This window comes from Hemitrygon akajei, chromosome 4 (genome assembly GCF_048418815.1).
Source record: "Hemitrygon akajei chromosome 4, sHemAka1.3, whole genome shotgun sequence".
Lineage (NCBI taxonomy): Eukaryota > Metazoa > Chordata > Chondrichthyes > Myliobatiformes > Dasyatidae > Hemitrygon > Hemitrygon akajei.
The window spans coordinates 110,882,142-110,898,403 of NC_133127.1; the positions used below are offsets into that span (position 1 = coordinate 110,882,142).

Genomic DNA, 16,262 nt, shown 5'->3' on the forward strand with positions numbered 1-16,262 from the left:
ATTGAGTGGCATGAAAAGAATCAGGGGTACAATAGGAATGGGGGGGAAATGAAATGAAGTAGTGTAGATGAGTGCTTGATGGTTGGCATGAAGAGCCTGCTTCTGCATTGTACAACTCCATTTCGTCACACTTATCATTCATGGTGCTCAGGTTGAAAGTGATATGGAAGAAAATTTAGATACAACTTTGGAAAAATAGTTGGATATAAAATTAAGAGGAAACAAATTGGGGATTATGGATAAAAAGCAGAGTAATGGAACACTGGAGGACTCTTTCAAAGAATCAATCAGTTTTACAGACTACCTCTTTGCTTCACAACTCTATTATTCCTCTGTACTTTGGGAGATGGCACAGATGGCACTTTATTTCTTCTCAAACCCAAAGTTCAATTTAAGTCTTTACCCATTGCTGAAACTAATTGATAAGACTATAATATCATTAGACATAGGATCAGAATTAAACCATTCAGCCCACCAAGTCTGCTCTGCCATTCCATCATAGCTGATCTTGGATCCCAATCAACACCATACACCTGCCTTGTCGCCATACCCTTTGATGCTGTGATCGATCAGGAAATGATCAAATTCTACCTTAAATATACCCACGGACTTGGCCTCCACCCAAGTCTGTGCTAGAACATTCCACATATTTACTACTCTCTGGCTGTTCTAAAGAGTGACACCTCAATTTTGAGGCTGTGCCTGCTAGTTCTGGAAACATCTTCACATTCTTGCAAACCCTGTGTGGATTATTACCCTTTATTAAAACCTGTGTGGATGGGTGTGTTCCCATCATAGAAAACATCTTCTCCACATTCAGCTTACCTAGTCCTTTCAACAGATTTCAATGAGATTCCCCCGCAATCTTCTAATTTCCAGTGAGTACTGGCCCAAAGCTGAAAAATGCTCCCTATATGTTGATCCCTTCATTCCCGGAATCATCCTTGTGAACCTCCTCTGAACTCTCTCCAATGATAATACATCCTTTCTGAGATAAATGGCCCAAAACTGTTGACAATACTCCAATTGCAGCCTGACTGGTGTCTTATAAAGGCTCAGCATTATCTCCTCGCTTTTATATACTTGAAACAATTGCCAACATGTGTTTACCTTCTTTACCACAGACTCAACCTGTAAATTAACCTTCTGGGAGTCTTGCACAAGGACTCCTAAATCACTCTGCACCTCTGACGTTTGAACCTTCTCTCCATTTAGATAATAGTCCGCACTATTTTTCCTTTTACCAAAATGTATTATCATACTTTTCCCTACACTGTATTTCATCTGCCATTTTTTTGCCCATTCCTCCAATTTGTCTGTCCTGCTCCAATCACATTGCTTCCTCAGCACTACTTACCCCTCCACCTATCTTCATATCATCCGCAAACTTTGCCCACAAAGCCATCAATTCCATTATCTAAATCACTGACAAACAAAATGAAGAGTCGGAGTCGACTTAACACCTGAACAACAACTTAGAATGGCAGCATGATGACAATCGTATTTGGATAGAAATTAGAATACAAAATGTGCAGGTTGGTTTCCCATTTGGTTTGACACTTAACTTGAGTTCGGCTCTGAAGGCAAAAGATTCTAACTATTCCTACCAAACTCCTTGACATCGCTCACCAAATTCTGATATCCTTTGAATTCTGTTTTGAATTGGTAGACTGGACTGCATTCAGGGATTTATCTTCAAACCTGGATGAGTATGCTGCAGTTGTTACTGACTTCATTAAAACCTGTGTGGAGAATGTGCGCCTACAAAGACTTACTGTACATTCCCAAACCAAAAGCCGTGGATGAACCAGGAGGTCTGTTGTCAGCTGAAGGCTTAGATCTGTGGTATCTGTGACCCAGGCCTGTACCAGAAAATCAGCTATGATTTGTGGAGGGCTATTTCAAATGAAATTGCAACATCAAATGTACAACAATTCTGGCAGGGTTTGCAAGATATTACGTCCTACAAAGCGAAACCCAATAGCATGAATGGCAGTGATGCTTCACTACCAGATAAACTCAACACCTTCTATGCTTGCTTTGAAAGGGAGAATATAATTACAGCTGTGAAGATCCCTGCTGCACCTGATGACCCTGTGATCTCCGTCTCAGAGGACGATGTTAGGCTGTCTTTAAAGAGGGTGAACCCTGGCAAGACATAAGATCCCAATGGAGGACATGGTAAGACTCTGAAAACCTGTGCCAACCAACTGGTGGAAGTATTCAAGGAAATTTTCAACCTCACTGCTATTGGTGGAAGTTTCCACCTGCTTCAAAAAGGCAACAATTATACCAGTGCCCTAAGAAGAATAACGTGAGCTGTCTTAATGACTATTGCTTGGTAGCACTTACACCTACAGTGATGAAATGCTTGAGAGGTTAGTCACGACTTGACTGAACTCCTGCCTCGGCAAGGACCTGGACCCATTGCAATTTGCTATCACTACAATAGGTCAATGGCAGATGCAATCTCAATGGCTCTTCACATGGCTTTAGACTACCTTGACAACTCAAACACCTATGTCAGGATACTATTCGACTATAACTCAGCATTTAATAACATCATTCCCATAATTCTGCTTGAGAAGTTACAAAACCTGGGCCTCTGTACCTCCAGCTACAATTGGATCCTTGACTTCCTAACCAGAAGATTACAATCTGTGTGGATTGGGGATAACATCTCCTCCTTGCTGACTATCAACACTGGTGCACATCAGGGGTGTGTGCTTAGCCCACTACTCTACTCTCTCGATACCAATGACTGTGTGGCTAGGCATAGCACAAATACCATCTATAAATTTGCTGATGATACAACCATTGTTGGTAGAATTTCAGATGGTGACGAGAGTGTGCACAGGGGTGAGATATGCCAACTAGTGGAGAGGTGTTGCAGCAACAACTTTGCACTCGACGTCAATAAGATGAAAGAGCTGATTTTGGAGTTTAGGAAGGGCAAGACGAAGGAACACATACCAATCCACATTGAGGGATCAGAAGTGGAGAGAGTGAGCAGTTTCAAGTTCCTGAGTGTCAAGATCTCTGAGGACCTAACCTGGTCTCAACATATCTATACTTCATTAGGAGTTTGAAGAGATTTGGTACGTCAACAAATATACTCAAAAACTTCTATAGATGTACCGTGAAGAGCATTCTGACTGTCTGGTATGGGGGTGGGGTCTACTGCACAGGATCAAATGAAGCTACAGAGGGTTGTAAATTTAGTCAGCTCCATCTTGGGTACTAGCCTACAAAGTACCCAGGACATTTTCAAGAAGTGCTGTCTCAGAAAGGCAGTGTCTATTATTAAGGACTTCCAGCACCTAGGGCATGCCCTTTTCTCATCAGGTAGGAGGTATAGAAGTCTGAAGGCACACACTCAGCTTCATCCCCTCTGCCATCCGATTCCTAAATGGGCATTGAACCCTTGAATGCTATGTCACTTTTTAAATATTTTTTTTGCATGATTTTAATCTAGTCAACATACACATACAGAAATATATATATTTATTTATTTGTTTATTGTTTGATTTTTCTTCTTGGATTGAACTGCTGCTGCTAAGTTAGCAAGTTTCATGACACATGCTGGTGATAATAAACCTGATTCTGATCGTTCATAGATTTTCATTTGAATTTTTTAGAGGTTTGTTAAAGCTTATTAAAGTAAGAAAATTCAGATAATCTGATGAAAAATCACAAATGGAAATTATAGCATGATTTAAGTTGTCAAATTGTTTGAACAAATTAATAACAATTGAAACGAAGATATTTAAAACCCGAAATTCTGCAAAATCGGCCTAGAATTGTTACATGCAACTGAGATTTTAGAATCAGGTGCTGATCTTTTTGTACTTATAGGTCTGATGACGTAGATATATTGTGAGTTGAGTAAATTTTCTTTGTTATTGTATTGGGCTTGCTGACCGCAAAGTTCCAAACACAAATGAAAACCTTAAGCCCTGTATAATACATGTTTTTTAAAATCGCAGCAAGAGGTGGAGAGGGAAGAGATAAAAGAAGCTCAGAGAGAAGCTGTTTTTTTTTAACTGATCGCGACTATGCACAGGCACGTGACGTAGCCCGCCAAAGGTTAAAAAAAAAAGACTGCCGCATACAGCGGCTATCGTCGGAGTGGACTGAGGCAGAGTGGGTCGGCTTTGGCTCAATCAGGCTTCGGCGAGAACAGGCAGAGGCGAGGTTTTAACGGGGCACAACTGCGCAAGTGCGTGAAAGTCAGCGGGAGAATTTAAATAGCGAGCAGAGGCTGAGTACAAGCTTCCCGCCAGGTGAGGTAAGGCCAGGTAAGCTCCTTTAATTAATCTAATTAGCTTAGGAGTAGGTAATGGAGGCAGCAGTTAGGACAGTTGAGTGCTCCGTTTGCAGTATGTGGGAAGTCAGGGTGAGCACAGCTGTCCCTGAAGACTACACCTGCAAAAGGTGCATCCAGCTGCAGCTCCTGACAAACCATGTTAGGGAACTGGAGCTGGAGCTGAATGAACTTCGGATCATTCGGGAGGCAGAGGCAGAAATAGACAGGAGTTTCAGGGAGATAGTCACCCCTAGGAGTCAGGAGACAGGTAGTTGGATGACTGTCAGGAGAGGGAAGGGGAATAGACAGGAAGAGCAGAGCACCCGGGTGGCCGTTCCCATCAACAATAAGTATACTGTTTTGGGTACTGTTGGTGGGGGCGACCTATCAGCGACAAGTTGCAGTGGTTGCATCTCTGGCATCGAGACTGGACCCTCAGCTTAGAAGGGAAGGGAGGAAAAGAGGAGAGCAGTAGTGATAGGGGATTCGATAGTTAGGGGGACAGATGGGAGGTTCTGTGGAAGAGATCGAGAATCCCGGATGGTCTGTTGACTCCCTGGTGCCAGGGTCCACGATATCTTGGATTGAGTTCTCAGTACTCTCAGGAGGGAGGGTGAGCAACCGGATATCGTGCTCCATGTAGGGACCAATGACGTGGGTAGGAAGAGTGAGGAGGTCCTGAAAGGTGAGTTTAAGGAGCTGGGTGTCAAGTTAAAGGACAGGACCTTCAGGATAGCAATCTCAGGATTGCTACCAGTGCCACGTGCAGGTGGGTTTAGAAATAGTAAGATAGTGAAGATCAACACGCGGCTGAAGACATGGTGCAGGAGGGAGAGCTTCAGATTTATAGATAATTGGGCAGTTTTCCAGGGAAGGTGGGACCTGTTCCGGCGGGACGTTTTACATCTGAACAGGAGGGGGACAAATATTCTTGCAGGTAGGTTTGCTAGAGAGGCTCCAGTGGATTTCAACTAGATATGAGGGGGGAGGAGAACCAGAGTGTAGGAACAGATGTATGGGAGAAGGAAGAAAAAGAAGACAGTAAAGTTCTTTGTATTGTGAGAGATAAACAGAGAGTAAGAGGTGGAGAATTTCTTAAATGCATTTATTTTAATGCTAGGAGCATTGTAAGAAAGGTGGATGAGCTTAGAGCATGGATTGATACCTGGAAATATGATGTTGCAGCTATTAGTGAAACATGGTTGCAGGAGGGGTGTGATTGGCAACTAAATATTCCTGGATTTCATTGCTTCAGGTGTGATAGGATCGGAGGGACAAGAGGAAGAGTGTTGTGTTGCTGGTCAGAGAAAATATTACGGCGGTGCTCTGGCAGGATAGATTAGAGGGTTTTGTCTAGGGAGGCTATTTGGGTGGAATTGAGGAATGGGAAAGGTGTAGTAACACTTATAGAGGTGTATTATAGACCACCTAATGGGGAGCGAGAATTGGAGGAGCAAATTTGCAAGGAGATAGCAGATATTTGTAGTAAGCACAGGGTTGATATTGTGGGAGATTTTAATTTTCCACACATAGACTGGGAAGCCCATACTGTAAAAGGGATGGATGGTTTGGAGTTTGTAAAATGTGTGCAGGATAGTTTTTTGCAGCAATACATAGAGGTACCAACTAGAGAAAGGGCAGTGTTGGATCTTCTGTTAGGGAATGAAATAGGTCAGGTGATGGAGGTATGTGTTGGGTGCACTTCGGGTCCAGTGATCACAATACCATTAGTTTCAATATAATTATGGAGAAGGATAGGACTGGACCCAGGGTTGAGATTTTTGATTGGAGAAAGGCAAACTTTGAGGCAATGCAAAATGATTTAGAAGGAGTGGATTGGGACAATTTGTTTTATGGGAAGGATGTAATAGAGAAATGGAGGTCATTTAAAGGTGAAATTTTGAGGGTGCAGAATCTTTATGTTCCTGTTACGTTGAAAGGAAAGGTTAAAGGTTTGAGAATACCATGGTTTTCAAGGGATAGTAGAAACTTGGTTAGGAAAAAGAGAGATATCTATAATAAATATAGACAGCATGGAGTAAATGAGGTGCTCAAGGAATATAAAGAATGTAAGAAGAATCTTAAGAAAGAAATTAGAAAAGCTAAAAGAAAATACGAGGTTGCTTTGGCAAGTAAGGTGAAAATACATCCGAAGGGTTTCTACAGTTGTATTAATAGCAAAAGGATAGTGAGGAATAAAATTGGTCCCTTAGAGAATCAGAGTGGACAGCTATGTGTGGAGCCAAAAAATAGGGGAGATTTTGAACAATTTCTTTTCTTCCGTATTCAGTAGCAGAAGGATATTGAATTGTGTAAGGTAAGGGAAACCAGTAGGGAAGTTATGGAAACTATGATGATTAAAGGAGAGGAAGTCCTGGAGCTTTTAACAAATACAAAAGTAGACAAGTCTCCAGGTCCTGACAGGATATTCCCTAGGACCTTGAGAGAAGTTAGTGTAGAAATAGCAGGGGCTCTGACAGAAATATTTCAAATGTCATTAGAAACAGAGATGGTGCTGGAGGATTGGCGTATTGCTCATGTGCTTCCATTGTTTAAAAAGGGTTCTAAGAGTAAACCTAGCAATTATAGGCCTGTCAGTTTGACGTCAGTGGTGGGTAAATTAATGGAAAGTATTCTTAGAGATGGTATATATAATTATCTGGATAGACAGGGTCTGATTAGGAACAGTCAACATGGATTTGTGTGTGGAAGGTCATGTTTGACAAATCTTATTGAATTTTTTGAAGAGATTACGAGGAAAGTTGACGAGGGTAAAGCAGTGGATGTTGTCTATATAGACTTCAGTAAGGCCTTTGACAAGGTTCCACACGGAAGGTTAATTAGGAAGTTTCAATCGTTAGGTATTAATATTGAAGTAGTAAAATGGATTCAACAGAGGCTGGATGGGAGATGCCAGAGAGTAGTGGTGGATAACTGTTTGTCATGTTGGAGGCCGGTGACTAGTGGTGTACCTCAGGGATCTGTACTGGGTCCAATATTGTTTGTCATATACATTAATGATCTGGATGATGGGGTGGTAAATTGGATTAGTAAGTATGCAGATGATACTAAGGTAGGTGGCGTTGTGGATAATGAAGTAGGTTTTCAAAGTTTGCAGAGAGATTTAGGACAGTTAGAAGAGTGGGCTGAGTGATGGCAGATGGAGTTTAATGCTGATAAATGTGAGGTGCTACATTTTGGTAGGAATAATCCAAATTGGACATACATGGCAAATGGTAGGGCATTGAAGAATGCAGTAGAACAGAGTGATCTAGGAATAATGGTGCATAGTTCCCTGAAGGTGGAATCTCACGTGGATAGGGTGGTGAAGAAAGCTTTTGGTATGTTGGCCTTTATAAATCAGAGCATTGAGTATAGGAGTTGGGATGTAATGTTAAAATTGTACAAAGCATTGGTAAGACCAAATTTGGAGTATTGTGTGCAGTTCTGGTCACTGAATTATAGGAAAGATGTCAACAAAATAGAGAGAGTACAGAGAAGATTTACTAGAATGTTACCTGGGTTTCAGCACCTAAGTTATAGGGAAAGATTGAACAAGTTAGCTCTTTATTCTTTGGAGCATAGAAGGTTGAGGGAGGGCTCGATAGAGGTATTTAAAATTATGAGGGGGATAGATAGAGTTGACGTGGATAGGCTTTTTCCATTGAGAGTAGGGGAGATTCAAATAAGAGGACATGAGTTGAGACTTAGGGGGCAAAAGTTTAAGGGTAACATAAGGGGGAATTTCTTTACTCAGAGAGTGGTAGCTGTGTGGAATGAGCTTCCAGTAGAAGTGGTAGAGGCAGGTTCGGTATTGTCATTTAAAGCGAAATTGGATAGGTATATGGACAGGAAAGGAATGGAGGGTTATGGGCTGAGTGCGGGACAGTGGGAGTAGGTGAGTGTATGCGTTCGGCATGGACTAGAAGGGCCGAGACAACCTGTTTCCGTGCTGTAATTGCTATATGGTTATATGGTTTTAATATAAATAGCCATGGGTACCCTCATTAAAGGGAGGTTTAATTTCAACTACCCAATCTTCAAAGACTAGTTCACTTCCCTGTATATTTTCCATGGAAAGTTTAGCTGCTAATATCAACTATTTCAGTGGCAGGTTCTTCCTCTCTACCAAGGAGAAGATACTGCCAGCTAACAAAGAAGTTTAAAACATCATTCATTTATTTTCAGTGATACGTATTTAAATCCAAACACCATTCTTAAAACACATATAAAACTCACAGAAGATTTTTTTCATAAAAGACTTCCAAATTACATATAATTTCTAAAGCACAATGGATTTCCAAAGCACAGTTATAATTCCTATGAGCTAAAACTACATATTCCGATTTACAGATGTATCGGTCAACTGCCACAGAAATCGAAGGCAAGGGAATGGACTCTAGTTCATCCCCTGTTTCTTTCATGCTCTTGATTTTCCTTACCTGATTACTAATAAGCCTGAATTGATCTCTTCATTTTCATAGTTTCTTTGTCACTGGTGTGCCATTACACACCAGAGATATTCCCTCAAATGGCCATTTAACACAAATGGTCTAAAAGCTTCCTGGAGATACAGTTCCCAGCTACTTACAATTAATGCTATGAAGCTAACATTATGGGTACACAAACCTTCCAGTGTATTAATAGATCAGTTATCAGGGAGCTTAAGGTAAAAAAAACCCTTAAGAGGCAGTGATCACAATATGATTGAGTTAAACTTGATATGTGATAGGGAGAAAGTAAAGTCTGACGTAGCAGTGTTTCAGTGGAGTAAAGGAAATTAAAATGGTATGAGAGAGGAGCTGGCCAAAGTAAATTGGAAGGAGATGCTGGCAGGGATGACAGCAGAGAAGCAATTGTGTGAGTTTCTGGGAAAAATGACAAAGGTGCAGGACAGATACAGTTCAAAAATGGCAAAATAGTACAACCATGGCTGACAAGGGAAGTCAAAACCAATGTAAAAACAAAAGAGAAGGCATACATCAAAGTGAAAACTAGTGGGAAGATAGAGGATTCAGAAGCTTTTAAAAACCTACAGAGAGCAACTAAAAGGATCATTAGAAGAGGAAAAAAGAAACATTAAAGTGCATAGTAAAAGCTTTTTCATGTATGTAAAAAATAAAAGAGAGTTGAGAATGGATTTAGGACTGCTAGAAAATGAGGGTGGAGAAATAATAATGGGGACAAGAAGATAGCAGATGAACTAAGTGAGTATTTTGTATCAGTCTTCACTGAGGAAGATACTAGCAGTGTGCCAGATGTTGAAGAGTGTGAGGGAAGAGAAATGAGTGCAGTTACTATTAAAAGGGAGAAGGTGCTTAAAAATCTGAAAGACCTGAGGGTACATAAGTCACCCAGACTAGATGAACTGCATCATAGGCTTCTGACTGTGGAGGCATTAGTAATGATTTTTTTCAAATTCATTGAACTCTGGCATGGTGCCAGAAGACTGAAAATTTTCAAATGTCACTCCACTCTTTAAGAAAGGAGGAAGGCAGCAGAAAAGAAATTATAGACCAGTTACCCTGACCTCAGTGGTTGGGAAGAGTCAATTGTTAAGGATGAGGTTATGGAGCACTTGGTGACACGGGACAAGATAGGACAAAGTCAGCACGGTTTCCTTAAGGGAAAATCTTGCCTGACAACTCTGTTGGAATTCATAGAAGAGATTACAAGTAGGATAGATAAAGGGGATGTGGTGGATGTTGTATATTTGGATTTTCAGAAGGCCTTTGACAAGGTGCCATACATGAGGCTGCTTACAAAGTTAAGATCCCATGGGTTTACAGGAAAGTTACTGGCATGGTTAGAGCTCTGGCTAGTTGTTAGGAGACAGTGATGGAGAATAAAAGGATCCTCTTCTGGTTGGCTGCCAGTGACTAGTGCTGCTCCACAGGGGTCAGTGTTGAGACCACATCTTTTTATGTTGTATATCAATGATTTAGATGATGAAATAGATGGCTTTGTTGCCAAGTTTGCAGATGATATGAAGATTGATGGAGGGGCAGGTAATTTTGAGGAAACAGGTAGGCTGCAGAAGGACTTAGACAAATCAGCCCAGTTGACTAGAAAGTGACAAGTGATATACAATGTTGAAAAACATATGGTGATGCTATTTGGTAGTAGAAATAAATGTGCAGACTATTTTCTAAATGGGGAGAAAATCCCGAAGTCTGAGATACAAAGGGACTTGGGGGTCCTTGCACAGAACACCGTAAAGGTTAACTTGCAGGTAGAGTCAGTGGTGAGGAAGGCAAATGCAATGACAGCATTCATTTCAAGAAGTCGCGAATACAAGAGCAGAGATGTGATGCCAAGGCTTTATAAGGCACTGATGAGGCCTCACCTTGAGTATTGTGAACAATTTTGGGCCCGTCATTTTAGAAAGATGTGCTAACAATGGAGAGGGTCCAGAGGAGGTTCAGAAGGATGGTTCCTGAATGAAAGGGTTATCATATGAGGAACGTTTGATGGCTCTGGGTCTGTACTAGCTGGAATCCAGAAGGATGGTGGGGGTTGGGGGGGGGAATCACATTGAAACCTTTCAAATGTTGAAAGGCCTAGACAGAGTAGATGTAGAAAGGATGTTTCCCTTTGTGGGTGTGTCTAGGACAAGAGGGCACTGCTTCAGGGTAGAGGGATGTCCATTTAAAACAGAGATGCTAAGAAATTTCTTTAGCCCGAGGGTGGTGAATTTGTGGAATTTGTTACCACGTACAGCTGTGGAGGCCAGGTCGTTGGGTGTATTTAAGGCAAAGATTGATAGGTTCTTGATTGGATATGGTATCAAAAGTTACGGGGAGAAGGCTGGGAAATGGGGTTGAGGAGGGAAAAAAGGATCATCCATGAATGAATGGTGGAGCAGACTCAATGGGTCAAATGACCTAATTCAGCTCCTAAATTTATGGTTATTGATATGCTAAGTGATTGTCTCAACCTGGTTTGCTAGCTTCCTTAAACTAAGCAACCTAATCTGTTTTGAAACAAGCACTAAATATTGCAGAAATTCAGCAGGTCATGCAGCATCTGTGGAGGGAAATGAACAGTTGGCGCTTCAGCCTGAAACAGCGACTGTTCTAGATGTGTTGTTCCAGATTTCCAGCATCTTCAACTCTCTTATGACTTTCAGTTTGACTGTCTATTAATTTATCTGTCATTCATTAATTTATTTCTCCCTAAGCCTTTGCCAGAAAATTTATTTTTTAATGAGTGAACCTTCTGTTCCTCATTAACATAAACTGAATTCTCACCCAGTTTTGCTTTGTCAACAATCTATTCCAACTCGGTCCTTGAGGACTAAACAGCACTTTGGAGTGATACCGAATTTCCAATTCTGTTTTGCAGTTCTGAATGCCATTTTCTTCCTTCTAATAGGAGCACAGTTGGGAAATGGGCACAAGAAGAGAACAACCTCTCCACTCACTACTAAAGAGAGCATCCACAAAGTTAGGTAAAACTTTTAAGTTGGCAATCCATGTGTATGCGCTCACCCTATTATGTGAAGGATGGCTGAGTGCCTTTACAGAAAAATGGCAAATTTAATTTCATATTCACATTTATGTTTCTAACTGTTTTTCATTGCTTTTCCATCTGGCATTGATGCAGATGAAAATGAATTAAAATAGAACATAAATGCTAAAATTTTATAAAGGATTAATCAGCGTTGGGATGGAAGAAAAATAGATTTATATTTTTAAAATTCTTGAACAACAGATCTATCCATCAGTTATGTAACTGAAGTTATGGACAGTCATGCTGAGGAATTAAGATAGGCTTCTTTGTGAATTTTAGTGACATATTAGTCATTATATTTTCATAGGGATGAGTTTTTCTTGCTGTAAAGAGCACAGGGACTTTTAATTTATTTAACAATTTGCAAGATTGTTCAGGGCTTATTAAACAAGCCCACACCACACCATATCCTTCATATGTTGCAGATGTTGAAGGCTAATTTTAATTTTCAGCTTCACCTCCTGTTTAATTATTTTTGACAATCTTCTAAGTTGTTTAGACATCAGTCTAATTCTTTTACAGCAATTTCTAACAGTTTTGTGTGAAGCAACTTTAATTCCTTTATTTCTTTTCTTTAATATTCTATTAATTTTGCTAAAATTAATTTCTTTTTGTTTGTAAGTCTGGCCATGGATCACCTTTTGTCCAATATTACTGAGTCCATTTGTCCTGATGTTCCTTCTGCTCAACTTCTACCTCTATTTACTAATTAATTAATTGTCATTCCTCTCATTCTATGCAAATCAATTCTGATCCTCGAGTCCCAACAGTTTAATTAACTCATTTATTTCCATCTCCCTCACCCGTACCTCAATTTATTTAACATGAATTTTCAGTTAAAGATCACATTTCATTCAGAAATTTTATCTCTTAATTTAAATAATTACTTGCTATGACATACAACGAACACCCAATTACACTTTTTTTGCAGAATACTGGCCAGATTTCTCAAAAAAATGTCCTTGTTTTCAGAGGAGGGGGAATTGTAAACCTAATTTGGGATGCAATGCTAGAATTGACTGCAAGTAAGAAAATCATCTGGAAAATTTTGGTTGGAAATTTCCCTTGAGACCTTCTGATATCTCATTATAATGTCAAGATGGGCATCTGTAGGTCCAGATGGGCAAAAAGAAGCACCTCTTGGCATTTGTCCCTTTTTCTGCTGAATGACCGGGACAAAGGTCTACATGCAGGTAAATCAGTTGCTCAGATGTGCTGTACCTGTTTTCTTTTTCCAGGATAGTAAAAATAAAATGGTCAGGGGGAAAGTACAGAATGAAAATGAGAGACCTGATTGTTTTTATCATATTAATTATCAGTTCCCTCGGTACTGTGATCATCCACAGGAGTACTTGTCAGCTACACAGCCACCAGTTTACAAGGCATTTCTGACAATTAAGTTACATGTGTAAAGCTTAAATTTCTGAAGAGAAAATATAGAATATATATTCTTGCATATCAAACTTGAAAAAGTTATGAAATATAATGTTTGAAGGGGAAAAATTCAGGATGAGATTTTTCTCTCACATTTCACATTAAGGTTTAACAGCTGAGATCTAATACTTTTATACCTCTCATTTACTGTCACCTTCTCTGTGAGCCTTCCAGGTTCAAAAAAGGAGTATTGATCTCAACTATTTTTTTTATTACATATTTAAAATATTACAGTATATAAGAACAACACCATTGGAAATTTATATTTCTGCACAGGGAATCCTAAGGTTGTTAAACTTTCATTTGCTTTGTAGAATGCTGAAGGTCAAAAGTGATATAACATCAGAAGAGCAGCTGACTATGCTGAACAAATTAATGAAGCAAGGAGCACTGTTATCAAATTGAAAATGTTTTAGAAAAGCATTGTGGCTATTCAAGAAAACATATACATTTCCTTGGATTCAAAATTATTGAAGGAAAATAAAGTAATACGAGACTATGTTGCACTTTAATAATGGTTTATGAGGGGCTGGGAGCCGCAGATGAAACCAGAGATTGTGAAAATGACAAAAATTTTGGAGAAACATTTTAATTGAAACTGCAGCCTTCAGATGAATAAGGCAACTTTGAGACTGTGGTGTTTAGTAGGTTTTTATGTTTTATCTACTTAGTGAGCATCATGATTCATTGGCAGCAAACTTGTCCCTCTCTGGAAGGAATCTCACCTCAGAGACCTGGCTATAAAACATTGGCTGACACACCATTATGATACAGAGGCAGTACTCATCAAAGTAAAAGGTTATATGGTGCTATTTCAAAGAAATTCTATAGAGTTTTCACAATTAGCCAATCCCAGCCAACCTGCTCATGGACTGTTTGTCCCACTCCATTAACAGAGGATGCACGCCTGGACCACTAGACACAAAAACAGTTATTTTCCTCATGCTGTAAGGCTGATCAACACCTCTACTCACTAATCCGTCCTTTCACACCCCCAACCACCACTACTTTATCATTTCCTGCCAGAGTCACCTTATGTACAGACACTCCTGTGCTTCATGTTACTTTATGGGCAAACAATCAGTCTATATATACAAACTAGCTTATGCATTTAAATGGATTGTGTTGGTCTTAATTATTGTGTTCTTTATTTTATTACATTGATTTTTATTGCACTGGAATGGGAGTAACAATTATTTTGTTTTCCTTTACATCTGTGTACTGGAAATGACATTAAACAATCTTGAATCAAATAATTTACTGTTAACTTTGCTAAAACAGATGATCTGGTTTGATCAGTCTGTTAATTGTAGCATCTTGCCGTACATAAATTGGGGCTGTCATTAATCCTCCATTAAAAGCATAACTAAACAGTTAAAACATGTCCTAGGTCATGGAGGGCAAGATTTTCCTTCTGTTGCATCAAGGAATTTAGGGCAGAGATACATAATCCAGTGGATTAAGCTAATAATTTAAACCCAGTCTTTGTACATCATATAAATTCAACTAATTATTGACAGGAGTATATATTATAATTTCTTAATAATATAAATTAGAATTTCCCACTTCAATTATATTAGTTTCACCTATATTTGAGAGTAATTAGAAGAAATATGTGAAGTAATTTTAATCATTACTAATAGTGTTGCGAATTTATTTATTTTATATTGTAATTTAAAATGGCTAGTTTTCCAATCACAGCCTCTAAGGAAGAAGCTTCACAAAACAGAAACATAAGTTGAAGCCTAAACAGCGCCACCTGTTGGCTAACAATTGTGTAATGATGCTTTCTTTTACATCCATTGGACAGGCAAACTTTAGTGAGTAAATGATGGAGGTACAAGGGTAATTTTAACGGGATTCTGACAACGTCAGGAACAGCTACAGTAAAATACAATTTATTTCCCATTATCAGATTTCCATTTATGTTGACTAAATGGTATAGGACCTTGTAAAGGATAGGTGCAATTGAAAAGGTCTTTCAAAAGCATGTAGGAGAATGTGACAAATTGGATAACTCTCACAAAGAAGTAGCACCCACAGAATGGGCTGAATGGCCCCTTCTCTCCTTTTAATGACATTTCTCTATTTATTAATGCTGTTTTCATCTTTTGAAACACTGCTATGTTACCAAAATATTGCTTATGCTTTGTGAAACCACCATTTCAGTGCTATTATTTTATTTGTAGCTGGTTACTGAGAATTGTTGTTTGTAATAAAAATCATGCAAAGTACTGGGAAAAAAAGTAAGATATTGAGAAACTACATATATAGATAATCACTTGGCAGTTAAATCACCTATGAACACCACTAAATTACACAAATGGGCAGGCTAATCACGAAGAAGAATTGTCCAGTTTAGTCTAATTTTACACTATTTCTTAATGTGAACAATCATTCTTCAAACCTTCATTTGCTGCTTCCTTAGAAGCCGGCGATAGACATGCAGTCACAGCCTCATATGAAGCACTCAATCGCGTACTGGGGTCCCTCTTTGGTTTAGGAGGAGGTTGTTTCCGTGGTGACTGCAGGCCATTGCTATCATCCATAGTGAATACTGACTGAAGGGAGGGTGATCTGATGGACGATCCAATCACAGAATGTGCCAACCCATCGACAAAAGTAGGTACAGTCACCGAGCTCAAGTGAAAATGCTTCAGCATTCGGCAGCCCAGAAGACTCTCTTCAATGACCTTTCCACACCCATTGCCGGATCTGAAATTAAAATGATGTCCAGATGCTGAATTAGAACAATGAACCTGCTCATGCAAGTATAATGCCAGCTTTACACAAAAGCAGTCAACCAACACCCCTACCGTGAGGTGAGGGTGGATACACTGCTCCTGTGAAACACAAATCTATGAAAAATCTTTCTGTCTGCTGCCGTTCATTTTTGCATTCTGCAATTACAATAATTTTAACTACTTTGTGTCTTTAATCTTAAAAAATCTGATTCAAATATCCCACTTATTTTTGAATGATGAATTGTCTTGTGCTGCAGTGGGAACTC

General features: G+C 39.5%; 1 protein-coding gene across 3 annotated transcripts in view; it reads right to left on the minus strand.

Annotated features, from left to right (window-relative positions):
• myo16 (myosin XVI) overlaps positions 1 to 16,262 on the minus strand; it is a 1,004,680-nt gene that overhangs the window by 295,083 nt on the left and 693,335 nt on the right. For all 3 annotated transcript variants that reach the window (XM_073043171.1, XM_073043172.1, XM_073043173.1), the window contains one exon: positions 15,660 to 15,967. In XM_073043171.1, coding sequence (XP_072899272.1) covers positions 15,660 to 15,967 — 308 coding nt within the window. The remainder of the gene's footprint in view (positions 1 to 15,659; positions 15,968 to 16,262) is intronic.